Source organism: Suillus subaureus, assembly GCF_016647635.1.
Source record: "Suillus subaureus strain MN1 chromosome Unknown BJ212scaffold_27, whole genome shotgun sequence".
Classification (NCBI taxonomy): domain Eukaryota; kingdom Fungi; phylum Basidiomycota; class Agaricomycetes; order Boletales; family Suillaceae; genus Suillus; species Suillus subaureus.
The window spans coordinates 14,782-40,773 of NW_024538583.1; the positions used below are offsets into that span (position 1 = coordinate 14,782).

The 25,992-nt window shown below is 46.2% G+C and overlaps 7 protein-coding genes across 7 annotated transcripts; 4 read left to right on the forward strand and 3 right to left on the reverse strand.

The window, feature by feature from the left end:
• The first annotated feature begins 700 nt into the window (after window positions 1-700).
• Window positions 701-2,654, forward strand: BJ212DRAFT_467979 (uncharacterized protein). Its single transcript, XM_041343278.1, has one exon. It carries the CDS (start codon window positions 999-1,001, stop codon window positions 2,475-2,477), a length of 1,479 nt encoding a protein of 492 aa, XP_041190334.1. The 5' UTR covers window positions 701-998; the 3' UTR covers window positions 2,478-2,654.
• Window positions 2,655-5,212, forward strand: BJ212DRAFT_1448193 (minor succinate dehydrogenase isozyme, Sdh1p; the record flags this gene model as incomplete). The annotated part of the gene is made up of 14 exons (XM_041338508.1): window positions 2,655-2,783; window positions 2,837-2,892; window positions 2,950-3,061; window positions 3,116-3,139; window positions 3,192-3,233; window positions 3,293-3,370; window positions 3,421-3,892; window positions 3,942-4,076; window positions 4,115-4,240; window positions 4,289-4,338; window positions 4,390-4,694; window positions 4,747-4,845; window positions 4,897-5,014; window positions 5,063-5,212. The coding sequence occupies 14 exons, from the start codon at window positions 2,655-2,657 to the stop codon at window positions 5,210-5,212; spliced, it is 1,896 nt and encodes a 631-aa protein (XP_041190335.1).
• Window positions 5,213-5,784: 572 nt separating this feature from the next.
• On the forward strand, window positions 5,785-7,170 carry BJ212DRAFT_1483244 (uncharacterized protein; the record flags this gene model as incomplete). Its single annotated transcript, XM_041340590.1, has 3 exons — window positions 5,785-5,940; window positions 5,990-6,759; window positions 6,816-7,170. The coding sequence occupies 3 exons, from the start codon at window positions 5,785-5,787 to the stop codon at window positions 7,168-7,170; spliced, it is 1,281 nt and encodes a 426-aa protein (XP_041190336.1).
• A 2,355-nt stretch (window positions 7,171-9,525) lies between these two features.
• On the reverse strand, window positions 9,526-12,258 carry BJ212DRAFT_1277172 (general substrate transporter; the record flags this gene model as incomplete). Its single annotated transcript, XM_041331340.1, is given in 17 exon segments — window positions 9,526-9,645; window positions 9,697-9,725; window positions 9,777-9,877; window positions 9,927-10,008; window positions 10,058-10,114; window positions 10,162-10,330; window positions 10,383-10,472; window positions 10,639-10,959; window positions 11,009-11,196; window positions 11,295-11,453; window positions 11,492-11,499; window positions 11,513-11,586; window positions 11,640-11,658; window positions 11,702-11,763; window positions 11,818-11,911; window positions 12,017-12,064; window positions 12,122-12,258. The coding sequence occupies 17 exon segments, from the start codon at window positions 12,256-12,258 to the stop codon at window positions 9,526-9,528; spliced, it is 1,758 nt and encodes a 585-aa protein (XP_041190337.1).
• Window positions 12,259-13,504: 1,246 nt separating this feature from the next.
• BJ212DRAFT_1448195 (mitochondrial distribution and morphology protein family 31/32) lies at window positions 13,505-17,190 on the reverse strand (the record flags this gene model as incomplete). Its single annotated transcript, XM_041338509.1, has 9 exons — window positions 13,505-13,705; window positions 13,756-13,784; window positions 13,900-13,976; window positions 14,026-14,444; window positions 14,496-14,824; window positions 14,875-15,273; window positions 15,324-15,376; window positions 15,424-15,740; window positions 17,176-17,190. 9 exons carry the CDS (start codon window positions 17,188-17,190, stop codon window positions 13,505-13,507), a joined length of 1,839 nt encoding a protein of 612 aa, XP_041190338.1.
• Window positions 17,191-17,192: 2 nt separating this feature from the next.
• On the reverse strand, window positions 17,193-17,754 carry BJ212DRAFT_1301599 (uncharacterized protein; the record flags this gene model as incomplete). The annotated part of the gene is made up of 3 exons (XM_041333149.1): window positions 17,193-17,205; window positions 17,257-17,447; window positions 17,503-17,754. The coding sequence occupies 3 exons, from the start codon at window positions 17,752-17,754 to the stop codon at window positions 17,193-17,195; spliced, it is 456 nt and encodes a 151-aa protein (XP_041190339.1).
• A 3,526-nt stretch (window positions 17,755-21,280) lies between these two features.
• BJ212DRAFT_1301600 (uncharacterized protein) lies at window positions 21,281-22,686 on the forward strand (the record flags this gene model as incomplete). Its single annotated transcript, XM_041333150.1, has 6 exons — window positions 21,281-21,435; window positions 21,489-21,516; window positions 21,672-21,737; window positions 21,863-21,923; window positions 22,040-22,251; window positions 22,435-22,686. The coding sequence occupies 6 exons, from the start codon at window positions 21,281-21,283 to the stop codon at window positions 22,684-22,686; spliced, it is 774 nt and encodes a 257-aa protein (XP_041190340.1).
• Window positions 22,687-25,992: the final 3,306 nt, after the last annotated feature.

Here is a 25,992-nt window from a genome sequence, read left to right on the forward strand (position 1 = left end):
GATCTGCTGCAGTGGCTCGCCAATATGGCGGCGCGCTCTAAATGGCTATTCCGACTCCGAGTTTGGGAGATCGGTTCACGCTCCGCTGTTAATTATGTTTCATGTCGTAGGCTGCTGTTACAGCGTGTGGATTCGATTTAGACAACAAGCGGCGCCCTCGAATGTCTCTGTTGTTCGAACTTCGAAGAACGTCAAGTCTGACCACGAAGTGCCTAAGGATAAGGAGTTCAACGCAAATTATCAACGGCTTTGCTCCGACCTTGAAGGAAGTGCCCTCAGTGAGATGCCGTCTTTGAGTCTGTGATGCAGACCGCGCATCAAGAGGATTACATACTAGGCTTAACGAATCTGACCAATTACATGTTGAAGAATGGCGGTGCTGTTGCCAGTGCCAACGTGGTGAGGAATCAAGAATATCATACTCCCACCGCCATCAGGATAAGAGTGTGAAGAACATAGCGAAATCAAAGAACAGCACAATGCGAACTTCGGAGAATCACTATATGGATATTCAATAAGTGAGTACTTGCAGCTGTTATTGAATCAGGAGACTGACCCTATCAGACGGCATGGGCGTTGACCGTGTGAGATTATGATGCCGTATGAATGGAGGGCGGTGAAGCAGGGTTCTTGAGGCGCCCATTCCGGGTTAGTAATAGTCCACGGAATATGCCGTTTGTTGACACTCGCCATGAGCTGGGGAAAGCTCACGTAATAGCAGAACCTTCATGTTGCAGATAACAAGTTCCACTGAGCTCGTTTTGCCGCTTCTTCGTCTCCGCTCCTCCTAGTCGGGTAAGCAAGCCCTGGAGATATGCCTCATCAAGTCCGGTGTCACTTGGTGATTGGGTGACATAGCTATCCGGTGCCTGCATGTGGTTTGATGTTATCGACTATAAAAACGTCTGGTTTCTCAATGCTGAGAACCACTGACAACGTTGTGTGAGCTTCTACCAAGACTACCAAGAGGTAGACAATGTGGGTGACCTGCTTTGTGTATGTGCACGTCTGATGAGTCAAATTGGTGGATTAGGATTTTAACGCCAGAATACGTCGCTACGACGCAAGAGCTTGCAAAACTGCCGGGGAAGACAAAGCGACCGTTGTGCCACATCATGGGCACACAGGCGCTGCGCCTCAACCAGGCACTATTGGTGTATGGCGTGTCGTATATCTCGTTTATCCCGAACGAGCTTCTCGAGATGATATTTGTAGAGACAGTCAAAGCAACCATTAGAGCAGATGAAGACTACTCTTCTTCATGCGCCCTCACCAGATTGCGCCTCCGTTCCAGGCCTGAGCTTTTGCTTACGAGTGTTTCACAGCGTTGGAGAGCTGTGGCGCTCGGGATGCCGTTGCTTTGGACAGAGATCCGACTTTTCCTCCGGCAGAATGTAGATCTTGTCAATCTTTACTTGACCCGCTCACAAGGACAGCTGCTTGACATGCGATTCATTGGCAATCATTGCGATTTTCACAGTCAGGGCTTGCCTGAGTTTGACCCAGATTACTTGCGCATATCCCACATTATTCTCTTGCACGTTCATGTCTGTCGCCGTTTGGAAGTTCACGGGGCTTTCCCATTCCCAAAACTTCTAGATGGGCTCAAGCGCATAAAGGCACCAATGCTTGAAGAACTTATGGTGCACTATCCGCTTAACATCCCAAATAGCAGACATATCTTGTTCACTGAAGGTCTGCCTTCACTCACGTCTGTGGAACTAGGAAATGTCTCATCTATCTCCTCAGACCTGTTCCTATCTGCAGATCGTCTTACGGTGCTCACCTTAAACGGCTTGTGGGTTTCTGGTCTTTCCCCCGAGAATTTCAGCAGCCTACTCTCTCATCTCACGTCACTGACTCATCTCACATTGATCGGTGAACCTGTGGATTATGTTCGCAGCATGGATATCCCACTCGTCGAAATACCTTTGCTCCAGACAATGGTCGTAAAACCCGGACCAAACATTTCGAGGACGTATCTACCTACCCTCTTTCGGACAATACGTGCCCCCGTGCTACGTGAGCTAGCATTGGATTTCCACGCTACGACCTCGTCACGTGATATCCAGTCGCTTGTGGACAAGCTGAAGCGTGGAGCACCGCCCTTCCCCTCTGTACGCCTTCTCACATTATGCAGCAGGTCCATGGCATATGACGGGTGGCATGCCCTTGCCCACGCATTCTCAGGCGTAACGACACTCTCGGTCTCCAAATGTATCATGAACCAGTTGATGGGCTTCCTCTCATGTGCGGGGAGACGAGATGCATTCCCGAATTTGCGGACACTGTTGTTTGATGATGTGCAGTTCGAGTGGTCGTTGCTAATCCAACTGTTGCAGATCAGGGAGGCGGCGGGTATGCCTGTTCGCGAGGTCAAGATGAGGGGCTTTAAGAAACATGCGCAGTCTGAACTAGTTGGGAAGTTGGTGGCTTCTCTTGCTACATACACTCCTATTGTGATTGGTTGGACTTGATCGCGACATGTATAGAGCCTAGGCTAGACTTACGGGATTTGTCGAACGGTGCCGTGAGCGTCCTCGGCTCATGAAATTACCTAGTTCAATTGAAAGAAGGCCTCCAGTATCAACCTTTCCGTGGAAGTTGCTCATTTATTTATAACCCTCGCTGCCGTCGACGACAGGCCATCATCGATGTTTAGGAAGTCAGTATCCAAGGTGGTGCCCTCTAGGGCTCTGCTTCGTCCCCACCGCGGTTTTTCCACTTCACTCCCCGTCAAGAGAATCGTTGCGACTAATCCGATTAAGGCAGAGCACGTCAAAGTATATCTCTCAGCTGCTCCCATATCGTTTCCGGCATCTTAACAGCTTTCTAGTCATGGTCTTCAGGCAAATATCCTCTCATCGAACACGAATACGATGCTATCGTCGTGTGAGTAGCGTTCCGAACTAACGAGACATTGACAAACTCATCGATATGTTCCTTTAGTGGTGCTGGTGGCGCGGGTCTTCGCGCTGCCTTCGGACTTGCGGAAGCTGGTTTCAACACGGCTTGCATTACCAAACTATTCCCAACCCGGAGTCACACTGTCGCAGCGCAGGTACGTTACAGCGATGTTCAGTGGTATCTGACACACTCATATCACGGTTTCAAGGGTGGTATCAATGCTGCTCTCGGTGTAAGTATACCTTAAGGTCTTTATGGTCTTTTCACTGATGGGTTTCCTGTAGAACATGACGGAAGACGACTGGCGATGGCACATGTACGATACGGTTCGTGTCCTTTGATGTGTTGTGCTCCCGAGTCGTTTAGTTGAGCCGGTTTTCAACAGGTTAAAGGCTCTGACTGGCTTGGTGACCAGGATGCTATTCATTATATGTGCCGCGAAGCTCCTGGGTCAATTATTGAGGTAGGGTTAGATCTTACATACCTGTTTGTTCGGCCTATATCCGTTTCTAGCTCGAGCGTTATGGTGTTCCATTCTCCCGTACCAAGGATGGAAAGATATACCAGCGTGCCCTTGGTGGTCAGTCTTTGAATTATGGGAAAGACGGTCAAGCGTATCGTTGTGCTGCGGCCGCCGATCGTACCGGTCACGCCCTCCTCCACACCCTTTACGGCCAGTCACTCCGACACAACACACAGTTCTTCATTGAATATTTTGCACTGGATTTGATTATGCAGGATGGCGAGTGTGTTGGAGTCATCGCGCTCAACATGGAGGACGGTACGCTCCACCGCTTCAGGGCTCATAAAACGGTCCTCGCAACAGGGGGTTACGGTCGTGCGTATTTCAGCTGCACGAGTGCACACACTTGTTCGGGTGATGGTAATGGAATGGCTGCTCGTGCTGGCCTTCCTTTGCAGGACCTGGAGTTTGTTCAGTTCCACCCAACCGGTATCTATGGCGCTGGCTGCCTTATTTCTGAGGGTGATTTTCTTTTCTGTAAGGTATCTGCCTGTGGCTGAACGTGCGTTAGGTTGTCGTGGCGAGGGAGGCTACCTCTTGAACTCCGAGGGTGAGCGTTTCATGGAGCGTTATGCACCCACTGCCAAGGATCTTGCTTCCCGTGATGTCGTATCTCGTTCGATGACAATTGAGATTCGTGAAGGACGTGGCGCCGGACCGCAGAAGGATCACATACACCTTCAGCTCAGCCATTTGCCCCTGAAATTCTCCACGAGAGGTTGCCCGGTATTTCCGAGACTGCTGCCATTTTCTCTGGAGTCGATGTCTCAAAGGAACCCATCCCAGTGCTACCTACTGTCCATTACAACAGTTAGTGTCTCTACTGTACTGTCTGGACTTGAGCTGACTTCTCAACAGTGGGTGGTATTCCTACTCGATATACTGGCGAGGTGCTGACTGTTGATGAGGTGAGCTTGCGCTAGTTGTACTCGCCGTATCCAGTCATAAACCGTGGTCAGAACGGCAAGGACAAAATTGTCCCTGGTCTGTATGCAGCTGGTGAGGCTGCGTGTGTGTCAGTTCACGGCGCGAACCGTCTTGGCGCAAACTCCCTCTTGGATCTCGTCGTCTTCGGTCGTGCGTGTGCTCAACATATCACGGAGAACTTGACTCCCGGAAAGCCTCATCAGGCTATTCCTGAGGAAGCTGGCCTCGAGTCCGTAGAGTTCTTAGACCAAATCAGAAATGCAAATGGCCCAAAAACTACTGCTGATTTAAGGTTGGAGATGCAAAAAGCCATGCAATCTGATGCTGCTCTCTTCCGGTGTGTACTGCCATCTTCGTGCGACCAAAAGCGAAACTGACGATCCGCGTAGCACGCAGCAGAGTCTCGACGAAGGTGTTCAAAAGATCCATCAGATATACAAATCGTTTGACAATGTTGGTATTAAGGATAGAAGCATGATTTGGAACTCGTACGGTCTGTGTTTATATGTGCCGAATCCTTGCTCATGTCATTATCTTAGTGATCTGGTTGAGACTCTTGAGCTGCGCAACCTTCTACAGTGTGCAGTCCAAACTATGACGGCTGCTGCAGCTCGTAAGGAGTCCCGAGGTGCTCACGCTCGTGAGGACTACCCTGAGGTTGGTGTTCATATCATTTCAGCGGATCTGTTTAACCTGTATCCGTAGCGTCATGATGATAAGTGGATGAAGCACACTCTCACGTGGCAGGATAATATCGACTCACCCGATGTCACTGTCAAGTACCGTGGTGTAATTGATAAGACACTGGATGAAACTGAATGCAAGGCAATCTCACCATTCAAACGCACATACTGAACCGGCTGTTGTATCTTTTGAACGGGTCGCTAGTTTCTCGCACGATAGCGATCTGAGAGGCGAAATTAGTGAGTCTCAGCATATTTATTGTGTGAGGTTTTAAACTGAATTATCTCGGGTAAGGAGTGTTCGAGGAATGGATCCGAATTATCCTCCGCCGGCGGAGTTAGAGAGAGGGATCTGTTCAATTATTTGAGCCTCTGTGGGTATCATAAGAGAGTCGCACTTTTTAGGGAGGCGAGATGGTGCGAGATGTCCCAATATACATATGGTATAGGTCTGTCTGAGTGGATTGCCTGATAGGCCGGCCTTTATTAATTTATTTTTGGCTACGCGTTATGAAATATTAACTGCGGCGGGCGCAGTTTATTTGTTTGTATTTGTGGCTGTGTTGTAGTTTTGTCTACGTGTCCTGGATACGTGTTCTTTCTCTTCATGGCCACGTCGTCCTGCTCTCGAGTTTCCTAGCGTTTTCTGTAGTTGACCCTAGCATCCTTTTTAACTTCAATATACGACCAAGGACTAGCTAGCACCTTCGCCAAGTCCAATACGTTGACTGCATACGTGTAACCATGTCGCCATCACATTCTCCAAATTTCGTCGACCCATCCAATCTTTCTCTTCCGTCCTCTTCCTCCCTCAAGCGTCCTGCATCTCCCTCATCATCTCGTGCAGACTCTCCAGATGTATCCAGGCAGGAACCTCCACGTAAGCGCCCTCGCTCAGCCGTAACACCGGAAGAGCGCAAAGAGGCCCGTGCACACCGCAATCGCATAGCGGCACAAAACTCTCGCGACCGCAGAAAAGCTCAATATTCCTATCTTGAGCGCAGAGTCGCCTGAACTTGAGGAAGAGAACAGACGTCTTCGTGCTGGTGTTCCAATGACCATCCCCGCTTCACCCTCGGTCAGCTCTCCACCTCAGAGCCCGAGGTTGTTACCATTGAGCAGGGAGCAGGAACGGAAGCGAAAACGAGCCGAGGAACAACGGGAACGTGAAAACCTCGAGCTGCGTGAACGCATTCGAACGCTTGAGATGGGCTATGAGGCGGTGTTGCGGACCCTGGCAACCCAAGGCGCCAACCCGTCTGCTCTCCACGAAACCTCAGGCTCAACTCCAATCCTCTCATCTACTTGCGCACCATCACCTGCGTCAGCAAAATCTCCTTCAGCGGCAGACTCTGCATCTCCCACCCCCTCGTCACCTAAATCGACTTCCCTTGCAACTCTTTCTTACCCACTTTCTCCTGCACCCACGCATTCTACACTCACGGACAGCCCAATGCTATTTTTGGGCGACTCATTCGACTTCCCACTCAGTCCCGCATTTTCTCTCTCAGATCTCACCCCATCCGACTCACCAGCACCTGTTCATACACCACAGGAAGCTCTTGACCTTTCCTCGATTGGACATGCTCCCACTCGCCACCTAGCACGGGTGGCGACCACTACCGTTCACGCGGCAGTGTCCCTGCAGCGGGTGGGCAGCACACGTCTAGTCATGGGACCGGCGAGAGCAACCAGATGTACCACAGTGCTGCGATCGAGGTTAGTCCGCTACCACTCCTAGACATACAAATCAAACTCATCCTGTGTTATATTAGCCTGAAGACGAGGCAGCCACAGACGCTGTCCTTACGCGCCTGTTCGCAGAGATCCTCGCGTCCCCGCCGACTGGCACTTGCGCTCTTCCAGGCGCTTGTCCTTCGGCAGAAGACGCGAACTAGCACGCAGGTGCTGAGTGAGCCCATCTCCATAGAGAAGCTCGGCTTAGGGCTGGCTACGAGTGGGATCAACACAGCTAACTGGGCGGAACAAGTCGGTGTAGAGATGGGGATAGAAAGACTGCTAGAGATATTGCCGAGTACACAGGACGTCGCTATCGACTCGAGCACTACCTTCGATGTTGGCATGGACTTCTCGGATGCGCTAGTATGGGACGAGGTCAGCGTATACTAATATGTTAAACCTTTCTAGACCACCCTTCATCAAGCGCCTGACCTACATCGGTTTCCGCGACATATCTATCATTGTTATCGTCTTTCGCATCCATCTCATCACTCATCGGACTCGTCATCATCATTTTCGTTCCCATAAAAGCTGTCTATGTTCTATCTATCTCCTACTCTATCTTGCTTTATTTCGGATTCTCCTGGTCTCCTGGTCTTCGTTTTTTTTATTTGGCACCACTCGCTTTTGTCACCCATGCACACTTACCTGCGCCTATACGCCTACATCCAACTCCTTGTTGATTCTACCCCCTTTTCCATCGTTCCACCCCCTCTCCCCCGCAAATTACGTCTGTTCCTGGCTTTTCTTCCTCGACGCTGTCTCCCACCACATGTTCCGCTTGTTTCTCGCCCTAGGGTTTGATGAATGGAGCGAGCTTGTGTGTGGTGAGCGCTTGAGTGTAGTTGTAGTCCGAGACCTGGGCTGCTTGTGGATAGGATTGGGTCTCCATCCCTCTCTGTTGGATGTCAGGTCTTAACTCTGTTGTAGTGTATGCGATTGCGATGAATGCAAATTGTTTGGTGTTTCTGTTGTGCAAATTCCTGACAATTGGACCAATCCGGCACGTCAAATGTGTACTGGTGGCCCTCAAATTTTTAGTTCCTTGATGTTAATCAGGTTGACAATGATCCGTTGGCGCGTGGGGGCTCAGCGCTCATTGTACAATTACAGTCCCAAGACAACACCTACTAATTCGGGAGGAATGAATTGATGATGGTCTATCTCTGACTATAAGAGACTGTCACCGACAACACCCCATTTCAAGAAACTGTCATGGAAAAACGATTCCCCATAGTCTCTCAGGCTGCACAGCTGCATGCTTGATTGACAGCACCCAATACACGTCACGCTGTCCTCTGGCAAGTAGCGTTCAGACCTCGGAACAGTCCTTGCCCGCAAGCACTGGCAGCGACTCCTGCGCTAATTTCAACACAGCGAAATCCCTCGCATGCTCTTTCATAATTGAGATCGCTGTCAGCATCATAACATTACGTCGTAAGGGCCAACTAGCTATAGGTGAGGGACATCGATGTACCCATGTACACTGACCGTGACGGTCATATGGAGGTAATACGTAGCACGTACCTGTATCATAATATGTTTGGCAGTCGGAGTTCGCACTCAAACTCCGTGATATCATTTGATACTCTGCAACCACTCAGATACATTCTGTGTCGACATTGCTTCCCCAGATGAGGTGATTAAGCAAGGGCCACACCACGACAGCGTGTGTGGTCTGGTGAAGTCAACCCGACTCACACGCTAGTCAATCAGAGATGTGTATTCTGGGTCCCTGCATCGGACCTCGGGTTGCAGGATGATTGAACGTTGAACTTCCAAATAGGCTGAATACCGGAAAAAGTGATGCATGGATACTAGTACTGAATGGTACTACTTCTTACAGGCAGGCTAGGGCTAGGCACAAAGACCCATCCTGCGAAATTTGCCTCACCCACTGGTTAGGACCGCAGACAGAGGGGCAAGATGATGTCACGAACGCCAGAATTAAACACACTAGTATGCAAGCAGTATGTATACTGATGAGTATTTGGAAATACGATGATCGGCTCTAGGGCAATATGCCGTTGTTCCTCCCCTGAAACCCGCAGCGACAGGATCAGATATTTCTCAATTCTGTGACCATTTTCATATCCTTGATACAAACTCGCGAGCTCACTTGGACTTCTATTCAAGTTGCGCGTATGCTGTTGATACAATCATAAAATACAAGTGATCTGCTCGCCTTCAGATGTTTTAACCAATCGTGGAGAACAAGACATTATAAACAATGATGCAGAGGAGTAAATTACATTTGCTGTGTGTATACACTGGTATACTCAGATGAGTTACATAACGTCGCGAGGACTGTAAGACCTAAATTATAATTTTATTTTGCGAATAAGAAAGGACAGGAATCGACGAGGTTCAGCTTATCGTATTAACCACTTCTCACTGTGGGCCACGTGCTACACTGCCGCTGCTGCAAAGTCCTAATTCTAACCCTACACTCGTACCTCGCTTCGGGGTAGAATATCAAGCTTACGCATATACAGTTTCGCTGATATGAGTCCAACATGAAAGAGAGCGGAAGTGGGGCTCGTTTCAAACAGCGCGAGATCATCCGTCTTCAAAAGCGTTACTTGTCAAGGGCTTACGGTGCGGCGTTCTCGATACCTATCATGTCGTGAAAAGAACATGCCGGAGTAATAATGTTCAGGACAGAAAAAGACAGGAGGAGTTCATAATATACACGATGAATCGATTCGATGGGGAAATGATGACCTGGGTCAACCAAAAATTTCTTTACGCTGCACTCAAAAGCGCCCGGTCGGGCAGACCAAGTTCCCGACGAATACCCTCCTTGTGTTCTCGCTGACTGTCAGTAGCATTATCACGAAACACAGGGTCCATTTCTTCTAAGGTCTGTGTGACATCGTCAGCTATGTTCGACAGAGCACACGTAAAAGAACTTACCCGACCCTTGGTTTCTGGGATAATGAATACTGGAAAACGAGCTAAACATACTTTTGACACAATTTGGAGATTTAACATACTAGCTGAGAGTAACGCGGCAAGACAAAACACGGCATATACATAGTACACTATTCCACTCACACTTGGACCCATCGTCGTCTGCGCAAAGAGTCCAATCGCACTAGAGCACGTCAGTACCAGATAGACGGAAGAAGATGATAAAACTGCACATGTTCGATAACCACATGGTCGATGTGGTGATGGACGTACCGGTGGACCGGAGGTGCAACGGGAATATCTCACTGGTAACAACTGGCCAAGATATCAAATCCTCGAAGGAAGCAAATTGTGAGTCACGTACCCCATCCCATCGGAGCCCATGAGTAAGAGAAGATGACGTCGTAAAGAAACACGAAGACTGTAACACAGTTCAATATGTTCTGCATGTAATTACAACGCACCTACCAATGGCAATACGAGCCGCTGCTGCATGTGCTGGCCAATCCTTGCCGTACACGGTTATGATAATACTCACAATTGCCAGACAAATTAGACATCCGGCGGCACCAGAGATTAACACAGGTCGCCTGCCTACACTATCGACAAGAGCAATAGCAGGTAAAGTAGCGAGCATCTTGGAACAAATTAGAAGGCTTATACATGATGCTATCCATAATTTGACTCACATTGACAATTCCATAAACTCCAGTGGCAATCAGAGAGGTAGTATTAGGGTCAAGGCCCAGTTGGCCGAAAACTGTGGATGAGAGTGGACGCTGAACCCAACAGTTAAGATCTTTTGTAAAACTCACTCATAGGCAATAAAGTAATGAGAGCCTTAAGCGAAGTAAGCGACGTTAATTCCAGAAGGATGAACCACGACTTACATTCACCCCCTGGCAAACCACAATACATCACTACATGATAAGGAAAGATTGTAACTTGAAAACCCACCATATTTTGTTGGAACGTCATGATAAGGCATCCGACAAATATACGCTTGGACTTTGGCCAGCTAGACATTAATACCGTGTATTTATTGATTATCCGTCTGACTGGCCCCGCATTAGGATATGCCGCTTTCATGGTCTCTCTCGCAAAACGAGCTTCAGCCATGATCTCCAGGAATTCAGTGCGAACCGAACAGTCTTCAGTGGGCTTTCGTCGAAGACGCGATAGGGTCTCCAGAGCCTCCACTTCGCGGCCTTGCTCAACGAGCCAACGAGGTGAGTATGGCATGAAGAGCATGCCAATGGCAAGACACTGCACTTCCATAGGTATGAGAGGGAGGCAGAAAATACAACCAACACACCAAGGCAGGTAATATTTGGAACGCAAGCGGAACTCTCCATGACGCTTGTGTTTGACCAGCGCAACCGCCAGGAGGGACATCGGTGTGGGGATTGGACGCAAGCATGCCATTTGGAAGCACCTCAGTGTACGGTATTTTCGGGGCACATTGGGTTCCCCTGATATGCGACGTGCCATACGCAATCCAGTCTTCGAGTAATGAGCACATACGAATATATGAAAGCAGGCTGCCACACACAACTAACAAGAATCTACATTTTGTGGCGTCAAATGCATAACCTCAGTACTAGTTGTTTCACTCACCCCAAATGTGATAGCAAGTTGTTGCAGAGAAACTAAAGTTCCACGAATGTTGGCACTGGAGATCTCAGCGAGATACATTGGGACGACATGCGTCAGGGAACCGATTGCCAGGCCAGCAACAGCGCGACCGGCGAACAGGTAAACTGGAAAAATGATCTTCAGCTAAGCCGAGAAGTGTGACGAATAGAACTTGCCAGGAGACATGGCACCTGCTTGGAGTGAACCACCAAGAAGAAAGATCACAGCATTGCATATTATACAAATCTTTCGTCCAATCTGGGTCGTAGTCGATCATGATTTGTCCTGTCTCGCCCAATAATAGATCTCACTTTGTCACAGACAGGGCCGCTCACATTAGCTCCGAACCAGGCAGCTGTGGACGTACATCAACTGGCAGACGCTCGCGACATGCCATGTTGACTTGCCTAGCACAAATGTGGAGACAAACCATCCCTAAAGGTAGTTTTACTCTGACAGGGCCGAAATCTACTGGAATATCACCCTTACCTTCAGCTTTTGATTCACGTAGATATCTGGGAACGTCGCTCCAAAAGATTCAGTGGTGAGCACCCCGCTGAGGACTCCCTGATGCACAGTTAGACTAGTACCATGTGAGGACATTGCCCAACTCACCAGGCCGTAACCACAGAGCTGTTGAATATATGCGACAAGGCACGATGTTACTGATGGTCATCTATACTGTGACAAAAAACTTACGAATCCTCCAAGAGTCGAGAACAACGATATACCAAGTCTGCGCCACAAATACATCCCATCATTTAAATCCACGCCATCCTCCAAAACCACTCACATAAATTTATTTCCAAAAAGACCTCTGAATCCAACGCGACCTTCGGGCCCAACGAGGGCCAAGTCAGAGACAATACTGCCAGTGTTCCCAACCTCTTCCTTGGAAACAGTCGAATTTGAACGCAGTAATTGAGGCATGTTCTCCCAATTGGAGGATGTATTGCAAGGAGGGGAGGAACTGATGTTCAGGTCTAGAACATGACACGCTTTATAGCTGAAGCACGGTATAATAAGTACTTGGTGGCAGCCTATCAATTTGATCAATTACTTACCGACGAGGAAATTCCACCAGGTCCCCCACACTCATTCATCCATACTTCGGTCCGTTATGCGCGGGGGAAACCGCGAGAGAAGCTGCTCTGCGGGTGCCCACGGAGTCTCGAGATCCCTGATCGGCATGTCAGAGTTAGATAACCCATCCCGGGAACAAGTCATCTAACAGACATGAATGGTCTCGGGCAGCGGTGCCAACACTTCGTCGGCGTAAGTGGGGAAATCGTAGATAATTGGCAATCTGCAGAAGCGAAGAGAGCATTGGTACCGATAGTTGTCACGATGCTAAAAGGAGTGGCACGAACCTGGGGACCTGGGACGACGCCTCGCGCCACGTAATGATGTTTTACTGGCTCATCACATATAGCCTCCTCTTTTCCAATCGAGGATTTCTGTTTGTGAAGAAAAGCCTCACGCCTCAGGGTCCATCCCGTCACTCACGTCCGTGAAACGCTACCAGCGCGGTCTCTCGGTAGACACGCAAGAAACGTTTGTGAAGATGGCAAGTCTTCGCCACACAAGGACCTGGCTAGTAACTTACAGTCTCTAATATGACCGCATGGCAAAGTTAACTTGCCGACGCTAGCTTGATGCCAAACTTTGCGAGAGGAGGTACTTGTGCCAAAATTTGTCAGTGTTGAAGCGTTGACGAGTCCTAGGAGTGATCAACATGCGCATATCGCAGACACTGGCAGGGTCTGTAACGTCGTTTCTATCAATTGCTCCCCGCCATCTCCGGCCATTGGTGTTAATTCTGTTCATTGACATTTCTGCTCATTTCCACTGGCAGAGATGGTTGAATAATTCTGCCCGTAATATGCTACCATTGAGTTACATTCCAGGGCCTTTGAAAGCTCGTCGAATTGTAGTAGAAGCGACCGTTAGCAGCGCTGCAAACGAGGATCAAGTCAATATTGTTATGCAAACCGCAGTTCTCTGTGACTCCCGTGTCAGAAGATCTCTCAATTGGAAAGTTGGAAAACACGACTGAGGATAGAACCATCAAAACGTATTTACGAACATGTCTCGTAGAATCCCTGTTCGACAGATAGAGGTGCCATGTGGAATGAGCTAAAAAATAGTTGTCGATAGCTGCAAAACATTTACCAGTCTACGGTCCAGGAATTAAGGAGTCATATGGAACGCCATTCACGTAGTACAGATCCCGGACCTGCATGGATACTGGATCCACTATGTTCCTCAGCGCAGACAGCACAGCGCTGGCAGTCATCTGCAATGACCACATGCTGACTGCTTTCACTCGCCTGTTCAAGTTGACTTGGGAGACGTGATAAGCGAGCGCATCATATATCTGAAGCAAGCTTATCAGATCGCTTTGATTGGTAATCGCATTATTTCTACCTTCTGTGAAATTTCATCCATGAGGCCAGCTACAATGGGAAATGATTAGCGGTGGTAGGTCATTACATGAGCAATACGACATACTCTCCCACATCTGTAATGCCTATTAGTATGAGCGGAATTGCGAAGACTCCAGAAAGATACTCACAGTCCATGCACCGTCATAATCGCTCAAATCTTTAACCACTCTGCAGTGAATAGGAACCAAGGTATGATGTGCGCTGAACAAATCAAAGAGACAATCAAGCGCAGATAGAATGTTTCGCTCACTTCATGAATGCTACTATAGGTCTTATCAGTGCGCTGTTGACATATGAGAGATCCGATGTGAATAGCGGAACAGCAGCCTTGAGATCCCTAAATCGCAGATCTATGTCGATGACGACCTTAGGACTATCATCGGCTTCTCTCTCGTTATCGGTCGTAGGTGCAGTCAGAGGTGGTTTCGCGAGCTCTCGCTGCCCCGGTATCCTCTCAACGGGTAGAGAAGCGGTAGCCGCCGTGGTGATGGCATCTGCGAGCTCACCGAGAATGGCATTCAACGCAAATTCATCTTCTGCATCCCTAGGGAATTTTATATCTAGTACTGCATCAACTTTGCCAGATGTTATCCACGACAGGGGACCGCCTTCCAATGTCGTGGAATTTTGCATATGATCAATATTGACGCCATCAATGCGAATCCTAGACTATAATTAACATGTCAGAACTGGCCACAGATAGGGGTCAATCCACATTACCATCCGCGACCATTTGCCATCCTTGAGATCCTGTTCAGTAGTTCGGCCGATGCTTTGAGGTTTGTGCAAACTGAACAGGCAGTTATCAAACTGCCCTACGACGTTTTCCGCACGCAAAAAGTCGTAGAAGAGCCATTGCTTCCGGAAAGTTCTTATGTCTGCACGAAAAATCGAGGCGGTATAAGGCCTAAAATCGGCCGGTTGGTACACGGTCACAAGGACGTCCTCGAGCTGCAGAGAATTTATCTCAAAGTCGCCTTGGCCACCAACATGACGGAATGCAGCCGGGTCAAGTGGGTTTTCTGGGTCCCAGAAAACAGAGCGACGGTCTGTTTACAGACCTCAGTTCATCTGATTTTCGACTGATAAGGATGCTCACCTAGTACTCCGCGAACGCCTTTGATCACAGCATCCTCCACAAGGCCCTTGCCATTCAGCCAGTGTTGGAGCGATAAAGTGACGTCTATGGAGTCTACGTTGAGGTCAAACATGGAATAGTTGACATCGTCCTCGGTGTGACTCTCGACTACTTCTTCGTCGTCATCCACAAAATAGTTGTATGCGGGATGGCTGCTGACATCATATCCAACGGCCGCTTTATGTCCAATATGTTTTTTTGGCGCTGGTGGGCGGCTGGTGGACGATGATCGGCGGGAGACGTATACATTTTTGAAGGAGATGCGAGAGTCTTTCCATTTAGGAACAATAGCAGATTCGAATATGACTGTGACGCCAGTCTCACTGGTGAGATAATTGCTTATGGCGCGTGCTACATATTCTGCAATGTCTAGTGAGAGACGTGTATGATTGCATAGGGGCGACACATACCTTGCAATTGCAGACTATTAGCAGTGGCAAAAACCACGGAAAAGAATGTTGTTCTGAATAGGATGTCATCAGATTTTCGGACCAGATATTTTCAACTCACGTTCCGACCAATATCCACAGAGTTTGGCTCATTAGGAACCATGTTATGAAAGCGGAGATATCATCTGCATTAAATCTCCGAAAAGAACGTATAGTAAACCACTTAAAGCGGATCCGTAGACGTTGCCAAAAACCATTGGCTACTTTCAGGAAGTCGTCTCGTGTAGGGCGGTGGAGGTGCGAAAGAGATAGAGCTAATCTGCGGTACAGGCGGGGATAATTGTCGAGATTTAATGGTGGAGGGGGAAGATGAACACTTGTATCTTGTTCTGAATCGCTTCGCACAGAACCGGCAGAGCCGGGGAACTGTGCTTTGCTCTCTTGGCGAGAGCGGTCGCTCTCGTGTATGCTACCTCTGTCGTCCTTGCTCAAATGGCTATGGCGCGACCGCGACCCCAGTTCCCGAAAGTCACGTCCAGTAAATGACCTAGAAGAACTTGGAGTGAACATCGTGTGGAACATGGATCTCCTGCGGGCCGGCAGTGGCGTCACTGGCGTAGAACTATGTGTTGCAAGCTGCCGCTGAAAAAACAGGCGGATAGTGTTGTAGCGATCAACATCGGGGTGAAGAGATCCACGACGTGTATGCAGTAGCAAGCTTGTATTTGTGCGCTTGTTAAACTGGACTCCGAGAGTCCTAAATGCAAAGGATGGTGGTGCAGTCATGTTGCGCAATGCGCACATGTTCACGGTGGAGGAGCCAAAAGGAAAATCTAGACAAACGTCGTATAATAGGAAGGAGTTTCTCACGGCTGCTAACTTCATCATTGTCTTGTGTTCACATCGAATTGAACACAGACCAGTCTTTTTATTTCATCTTGCATTGGCAAATGACTGTTACACTCTCTTCGGAAAGTCTTGACTCACGTGTTTGTGGCGGTTTAAAGATAGCGAAAATGTTGAATATTCATTTAAATCAGTTTCGAGTTTTGTAGGTCTCTGAATGGCTTCAAACACACTATCTCACATCTATTTCCTACATCAGTGAAATATTTTGAGCTATATAGTGCTTTGTAGCAAGGGGAAGCGCAGTAGCAAAACTCTGCTACAGTAGTTGTTGAGTACTACAGTAGCTCAGGTAGCATGTAGTAGCCAACCAAACTAAACCATTTGTAGTCAAAGCTAATTTTGAAGGTTGCTTGACCAAACTCATTCCATATACATATGTCAGTTCAATGATCATTGATGAAATCAATTGAGTCTGGCAAATACTTAGATAGTATTGACAAGCACAATAAGATGATCTACTAGTACTACATGTACAAAACAGCAACAAAACCACAACTTCAAGCTCACAATGTGTGAAAAAAAGTATCATGCCATGGAGCCACCCCAGCTCATACCAGGTGCCTCACTCCAACTCGATGAGCCCCTGATTGAATACTGATCAGGGTTGATGTTGAATCCATGGAGATCAGAAGGTGAATTATATGGCAGTGTTGGTGAACTGTTTGCATCTGCAAGACCATGCTGTCCAGAACTTGAGTAATATGGTGCTGAGTGGTGTTGGAAAGGCACCATTGTTGGTGAGTTGGTGACCACAGAATCATGCTCATCTTGGCATGGGTACCATGAAGTGGCTGATGAAGACGATGAAGATGTGACTGGAGTGGGATGGTAATCAAAAGTGGATGATGGTAATGAACTCAAGGAGGAGGTGGAAATTGGTGCTGGTTGGTTCATGGGTGGATGCTGGTATAGCTCAGCAGTTGTAGAGGTGGCATAGTTCATGGTGTTTTTTTTTTATGGTGACATTTCTCCCATGCATGTTCATAGTTTTTGTCTGGAAAAAAATGGGGTCAGTACATTATATGAGTGTGCTGCAGATACTCACAAGCATTTGCCATGGTGAGCCTGCATGTGGGGCAAAAACTCATACTCATCTAGCTTGGGTTTAGCCACATATTCCATCATGGCTTGGCAAATTCCTTCTGTGACCCCTGAATTATCCTCCATAGTAAATTGGAGTACATTTTTGATCTTTGATAGTTGACCTTCCAATGCACAATGAATGACACACATAATCTAGTAGTAGTAGATAGTATTAGTCCTAGTCCTAGTTGATGCCAACTTCACTTACTGCAGCACCCATTAGTGCATACATAAACCATGAGATGTGTGAGACTAGTGCTCTTGACTGTGGATTGAGGAATGGTGAGTTGCAACCAAACCAGAAATCCTCATGTAGGTCAAGGAAGGCGGGTGCTGAATAAATGAGGGTTTTCCCCCTGTCAGGGTCATAACTGTGAAGGGCATATTCTAAGATATTCTTGTCATCAAGTAACACAGTTGTGCGCTGTTGAATATAATCTTTTTTTTCTTCATTGCTCATTGTGCTATCATTGGGCAAGTAAATATTTAGAGCCAAGAGGACTCATTCTGATTCATTCACCAATTTTCCTCTAATAGTTGATAGCACATTGAAGATTAGTTTATTGATGCCTTCTGTAGGCTCAGTGACTATGTGATGGGGTAGGGGTAAGTACTGATAGGCAGGGAGTACCAGAGAATAGACACTCTATGGCCAGACATGGAAGATGCTTGTGAAATACACTCCACAGCAATGGACACAAGCTCGCTCATCTTCTGCCATCCACTCTCCAGGAGCATGTCAAGGATGATTAGTTATGAGCATGTCAAGGATGATTAGTTTATGAGCATGTCAAATATTTTTTTGATCAGGCTCACTGTAATACCTCATATTGGTGGGTTTGAGCTCCAACTTGAAGCCCCACCTAGCATGATCTGGGCACCCATTGCCATTGCCATCAACATCACAAACACCTGCTGATGTTCTTGATGTATGGCTGGTGGTGCATGATGATGGGATCAAATATGGGCTGAAACATTCTTGGGATGGGAACTGTGAGGATCATTGGCAGGATTGGTATTGCGGTAGAGTGTCGGTAGGATCTCCATCTGTCTTAGAACAATAGTCAAGTTGGTATGAAAATGGGAAAGAAAAAAGGAAGTGATACCTCTATCATAGTGGTGGCAGATGTGAGGTGCTCCATGGTATTACTTGGGTTGGGTTGGAATGGAATTGGCTGGAAGGGAGGAATGGATCCTGTGTGTGCAATATTTGGGATGGTGACCTGCACTATAGATGTGCTGCATCCACACCCATGGCCTGAACCACCATGGCTGTGAGGCATAGCAAAGAATTGAGAGAAAAGAGGGTGTTCCTCATATTATTATACAGCAAGTTGAACTGATCCAACCCTAAGGCAACAGTATACCTGATTAGTCATAAGACTCACCACTTCTAGATTTGATAGGGGCTACCCCAGAAATTTCACTGCAGCAAATGAATAACATACTTGTACTGCCTTGCAGCACTACACAAGACTACATATGTACATATGTATGTACAGTGTGTCATATCCACATATCCGGATCTCAGATCTGATCCACATCTTATCTCCCTCCAACATCTTGTCATTCAATCTGTCCACTCATCCAGTCTGGTCCACAATTCATCTGAATCCACAACCAGCACTCGTCTCTTTTCAGTAATCCCCTAACTCTGGCATTTTGGTTATCTGTACAGTGGCTCAAAAAACTGTCCACATGTTTTGACATTTTTCACTATCTATGATATTGTGTGAGAACAAACAAATGCCTCAAGAACATGCTTATAGCACATTGTAGTATGGCTTCAGGGCTTTCATTTGAGCCCTACACCGTGGGAATTGGTGGAGATATGGTGGAGATACAAGGCTTATAAAATCATGACTCATGCAGACAGTTTTTTGAGCACATATTAAAACTATATAAATCATCATTTATGACATCATAACAATCATGCCACCATTAAATAAATTATAAAGTGGTGTCATTATGTCATTTTAAAACCATATCTAACTATACAAACCAAAAATTTCCATATGTCATGGTTATATTCACCATGAAAGCCACCCCCCCTGCTCAAAGGGATAATATCCTCTCTCTTTCCTATTCTGGCCTCTCTGCTTGTCAAATTTCCTCTAGAACTGGAGTATCCAAGTCCACTGTGGCCAAGTTCATCAAAGAAAGTCACACAGACAAGGAAAACTTCTGTGAAGGGCATCCATCCAAGCTCACCTCTACTGATAGGAGGGCTATTATTCAACATATCACTACAGGAAAGGCTGATAATGCTGTCCAGGTCACCTATTACATCAATTCCACCATCACATTCCCTGTCTCTTCACACACTGTGAGAAACATTCTCAAGACAGCTCATCTCAGGTCAGTAACAAGGAAGAAAAGGCTTTCCTCTCTATCACACATATGCAGAAAGGACTAGCACCCTTCTTTTTTCACATATATACCTTGCCATCTGACCCAATCCTATTTATTGTGGTCTTATATGATCATATAACATGCTTCCAGTCCATGTAATCCAATTCTGATGGGCTAAGGCAAAGGTTAGTCATCTCTGTTTATGTGTGATGGAGAGGAAAGCCTTTTCTTCCTTGTTACTGACCTGAGATGAGCTGTCTTGAGAATGTTTCTCACAGTGTGTGAAGAGACAGGGAATGTGATGGTGGAATTGATGTAATAGGTGACCTGGACAGCATTATTAGCCTTTCCTGTAGTGATATGTTGAATAATAGCCCTCCTATCAGTAGAGGTGAGCTTGGATGGATGCCCTTCACAGAAGTTTTCCTTGTCTGTGTGACTTTCTTTGATGAACTTGGCCACAGTGGACTTGGATACTCCAGTTCTAGAGGAAATTTGACAAGCAGAGAGGCCAGAATAGGAAAGAGAGAGGATATTATCCCTTTGAGCAGGGGGGGTGGCTTTCATGGTGAATATAACCATGACATATGGAAATTTTTGGTTTGTATAGTTAGATATGGTTTTAAAATGACATAATGACACCACTTTATAATTTATTTAATGGTGGCATGATTGTTATGGTGTCACAAATGATGATTTATATAGTTTTAATATGTGCTCAAAAAACTGTCTGCATGAGTCATGATTTTATAAGCCTTGTATCTCCACCATATCTCCACCAATTCCCACGGTGTAGGGCTCAAATGAAAGCCCTGAAGCCATACTACAATGTGCTATAAGCATGTCCTTGAGGCATTTGTTCGTTCTCACACAATATCATAGATAGTGAAAAATGTCAAAACATGTGGACAGTTTTTTGAGCCACTGTATATCCGTCCTGCTCCCTGATCTGTTACCTATGCTTCATTTCCATTTCATTATTTGTGATCTGTTTCTACTTACCAATAGACCATCCATATGCTTTGTACATAGCCTCAGACTCTGCTGATTGATCATTCCATTAGATACCTATAGTATATAACCTCCTGTAACTCTCTGTAGTACCTCAGTTCAAATATCAACTTAGTTCTGCTCATTCCCATCCTCCAGACCTGAGTACCACTACTCTCGTCACCCTCCGAGACTTAGGATTGATTCCTATAGTCTATCTGCATCTGCCTCTGTCTATGACAGCCATTACTGCTAGTTTCTAGTCTGGACTTGTCCAGATTAGTCTTACGATACTTATCCCTCATCCGGAAGTCATCCAGATTTGCTACACTACCCATCCAACCCTCTGGATGCATTAGTCTTGCCTTCCTGAAATAAGGGGCAATACTCAAGTAAGGGGCACAGCGCATGAGCTGAGGCTGAAGCCCTTAGGATCTGTTAACCCTTGAGTATGACCTTAACACATATAGGAGAGTCATTTGGTGCCACAGACATAGGTGGTGATGAAACACTACAGTGTATAGTTAGCAAATATCTGGTCATGGAAATGACATGATGTCCAAAAAAACTGATCTCAGATCATTGGAGGTCCTTGCTGATGCAAATGAGCTGCTGGTGCTGCTTGTGCAAGGCATGATGCAATAATGTCATGGTTCAAGCTTGCTGATGCTGAATCAACCAAACAGAGAATTCTCACACAGATTGCAGCAAGAGTTTGTGCTAAGTCCCAACTGAGTCCAGTGGCAACTCCAATGCAGCTCACCATTTCAAGAGCCTTCAAGGGAGATAAGCACTACTAGTAAGTTCTCATGGTTCTTGACAGCTCCTGATTGCACTTACTATCCACAACAGCAATACAGAGAGGACAAGATCCTTAGAGGTAAGCTATCACAGTTTTTGTTCATAGTAATCCCAATATGCTTACTATGTGTGATGACTGATGCCAGCAGAGCAATCGACTGTTTAGTAGGAGGACAGTGACTATTATCAGCCTATCTATGACTCATTGCCTACCAACTTGATACTGACTTGGAGGACAGTCAAATTGGACTCGGCCCAGGGATCAGGTTTATAAGGGTTTTCCTCAACTCTAGAATACTAGTAAGTCACAGCAGCAAAATTCCATCTATCACTTGAAGCTAGCATGTCATCCTCACTTCCTCTGCATCTTCCCCATATGACTACTAGTGATGATAGACATGTGTTTACTTGCCCCAATTGCACAGATATGTTCACATGCAGTGACAATGTCATCTGTCATCTGTCAACTACTGTTACCTGTGGTCAGTGGGTTGTTCAAGGTCTTACATTGGACTTTGATCATGATGACCTAGAACATGAGCAAGATGGTGCATGTATCTCACTTGATTAATGGAGGTTAAATCCTACTACTATGTACCTAGTCTATGAAGAGTACAAAGAAGTCGATCCTCTGGACAATGCAGAAGATAATAATGTATCATTCTTGAATAACCCTCCCCTTTCATCTGCACCACCACTCGCATCTGTTGACCCCTCTGCAGGCCCACATCCTGGCACATTGAGGGATTACCATCCCAATGTGCCAGTCACCCACTCTGGAGGGGAGAACCATCTTCAGAAAATGGATTGTGATGTACATGCTGCCATCCATCACACAGAAAACCTTTACTATCCTTTCACATCAAAAGCTGAATTCAACCTGGGATATTGGCTTTCAGAGGGGGCATTATTGCAAAAAGAAGTTGATCTTTTTCTCCATCTCAAGCACATAAGTTGCCTGACAATACTTCATGCTGCATCAATATCTTAATAATAGATACAGACTAAGAATAATCCGCCTTCTTTCAGCACATTGAAGGATCTGCACACTTGGATCAAAGGACTACCTAAAGTACCTCAATGGTACCACCAATGGATTCAAGTTGGTTCCTATAAGATGAAAGCACCCTTAATGCTCTATTGGAGGGATTCTCTCGAGGTCATAAAACATCTATTCACCAACCCAGTTTTTGCGCATTATATGGATTTCTGGCCATACTGGGAATTTGAAGGCCCAGACAATCAATGAGCTTATGGAGAGTTTATGAGTGCTGATCTTGCATGGGAGATACAGGTAGGTGGTGTCACCGATGGTGGGGACTTAGGCTCACTGTAGTAATCTAGAATTGGCTTCCTCCTGGTCATTCATTCATTGGTGTGATTGGTGCTTCAGACAAAACACCTCTGACCATTGGGACCAGTGAAGGTTCAACAACTCTGCTAGGTTGCAGAGCAGAAGAAAGAAAGAGGGCTCTCACTCTGGGGTGAGAGGAAATATAAGAATAATACAAGTTGATTTCACACAGATCTGTTACAAACAGATGCTCTGACTGTTATGAACTAGGATAGTCGTAACAACAGCAGCTCAATAAGAGCAACAGCTGAAGTTATAGTCTAGACCTTGCAAATACAAGGGTCATAAGACAAGACAAAGAGAGTGTCTCTGTCTTGAATGTTGGTCTTATATGACTTAAGATTGGGGGTCTTAAGCAAAGGAATATCTGGGTGAAAACCTAGTAGATTAAAGTGAGGAACTACTAAGTACATTGTCAACTTTATATAAGACGTAAGTGACTTTAGGGCAGGTACACATACATCAGTAATGAGTCATAGATAAGGGACGAGTCAGAGATAAGAGACGAGTCATCTAATGACAGCTGCAGCGATTGTGATGTAATACAAATATAGAAAGTGGGTCTAATGATGGCACAGCATTGTGCAGTCATGATGTAATACAAGTATAATGAGGAAAATGAATAGGGGCATATGTTACTGTAACATTACCCCTCAATTAGGGATGAAGTCACCAACTTCAGTTATCCTGGTTAGCCCAATAAATCAGGTTGGCATCGTAGTTTGAGTCTAGCAGGTCGTCCTGTTCCTCAGTAATGGGAAGTGATCTATCAGCTAACTCAGCAGCATGATAAATGGCATCCTGCTTGATCTCCCAACAAGCAAGAGCTTCATAGAAACCAGTGTCAGTCCAAACCAGTGGAATAACTGCTTCTCCCTTCAGGTCTTTACAAAAGACCGATAAGTGTCTGGGTGCATATTCCTTGCAAACCCGACAGTAATATGCTGGGCAGTTCTTGTGACGATGCCCGGTGGTGCGACAGTTACAACATACAACATTATTGACGGTTGCCGTTTTCATGGTGGTGATGGTGGACAACTGTGCTGGTGGGGAAGGGGATCTAGATCGTCATTTATGATTTCTGTGTGGGGAAGCTGATGTGGTGTGTTTGGTGATGTGGGCGGATCTGCACCTGGTAGGGTATTGACGTGTAGTGGGTGCGATGGGGGTAGGAGAAGGAGAAGTTGGTATGTCAAGTACAGCAATAGGAGGGACATCATCATCCTGATGCTCAATGGTAACTGCTGGAAGAACTGGCAGTGGGATTGGAATGGCAACATGTGGGGAAGGGGGTCATGCAACTGGATTGGTAGCAATCCATTCAGTGACAATGTGGATAGCTTCTCTGATAGCTTCCTTAGTATCATCAGGCAACAGATGGATTGCAGTATTATGAATGCATATATGAAGGTGACGGAAGATGGTCTTGTGATGTTCATCATCGAGAAGATTAGCAGTTTGTTCAATGAGGCTAGCATCCCTGATGATTCAGATAATAAGCCCACTAGAGATTGCCCCTCTTTCTCCTAAGAGATGATCTATCTCTATGGCATATTGTTGGGACGTGATAGCAGATTCAAACAAGGCACTAGTCTCAACTTGATCAATGATTGAGAAGTAGTCGGTGAGGGTGGAGTTGTTAGTTAGAGTGAAGTTGGTCAATGGTGGAGAAGTGGCTGGGGAGGATGTGTTTTCAGCAGCGGTGGAATTGGCAATGGTGGCATTCTGGTAGTCAATGAGAGATAGTGGGTGAGCAACATTTTCAGATACAGCATTCATAACAGTGGTGAGTTCTTTAATTCATTGGATGCAGAGGCATAAGTGTTCAAGAGACATTGTCCTGGGGTTACAAATGGTGGATCCTTTTATATATGGAGAGGATCTTGGCAGCATTACTAAGGTTCTCTTCTGGGATCCATTCATTACTGGCAGAGGAGTATCCTTTCCAGGATACTAGATAGCATCTTTGTTTTCCTGTGCCTTTGTGCGATAAGATCACATCAATTTTGTATTCTTCTTCATTATTGATGATATCTGGGGGAGGGTCATGGAAGTTTGGACCATGGACTTCTGTTTCATGATAGGAAGATAACTCAGAAGCATGGAACATGGGGTGAACTTTCCACTGTGGTGGGAGCTTGAGGGTGAATGTGATGGGGGATAGCACTGCTGTAATGGAAAAGGGGCCATATTGTTTTGGCGCAAGTTTTTGTGAAGGTAGTTGCATGATCAAATTCTTTCCAGATAACCAAACCTTATCTCCTATTTTCCATGGGTGATATTTATGTCCATGAGTTCATTCTGCCATTTGTTGCATAGCAAGGTTATGACAGGATAATGCTTCCTCTCTGGATTTTTGAAGTGAGTGAAGTCTTTCTTCTGCAGTGGGAACAGTGGAGTCAGGGAGTGTATGTGGAAGAGCTCTTGGTTCATATCCCATCATCAAGAAGAATGGTGAAGCATTGTGGGAATCATGTTTCCGGTGGTTATGAACAAATTCTGCCATCAGGAGATGTTCTACCCAATCTTCAGGGTGGTTACAACAATAGATGTGGAGGTAGGTTTCGAGCTCTTGATTAAGTCGTTCAGTCTGACCGTCAGTCTGGGGGTGATAAGCGGTTGATGTGGCTATGTCGTATTTTAACAGCTTGGCAAGGGCTTTTGAGAATTTTGATACAAATTGGGATTCTGTTGAGGACATGGCAGGTTTGATCATGGTGAGAGGTAAGATCATTGGAAAAGATTGAAATATCATCCATGTATATGATGAGCCATCCTTTGTTAATCTCCTGTTGGAAAGTACAGTTCATATACGCCTGGAATGTGGCAGGAGAGTTGCAAAGGCCAAAGAACATGACATTTGGTTCAAACAGTCCATATTCAGTGGTGAAGGCAGCTTTCCAATGATCTTCAGGATGGATCCAGATATTGTTATAGCCAGAATGGACAACCATCTTCGTGAAGTACTTTGCACCATGTAATCGAGCAACCAATGAAAGTGGTAGTGGGAGGGGGTAAGCATTCTTGACTGTCCAATTGTTGATATACTGATAGTCCTGGCATGGATGAAGGTCCCCACTTTTCTTTCCTACAAAGAAAAAGCCACTTGCTTGTGGTGACTTTGATTCAGAAATAAAACCCTTCTTTATGTTTTCATCAATGAACGCTTTAACGGTGGTGCGTTCTGTCTTGGATAGTGGG

Excerpts from the sequence above, each read along its gene's own strand:
- BJ212DRAFT_467979 (XM_041343278.1), top strand. The coding sequence starts at position 999 with ATGTGCACGTCTGATGAGTCAAATTGGTGGATTAGGATTTTAACGCCA.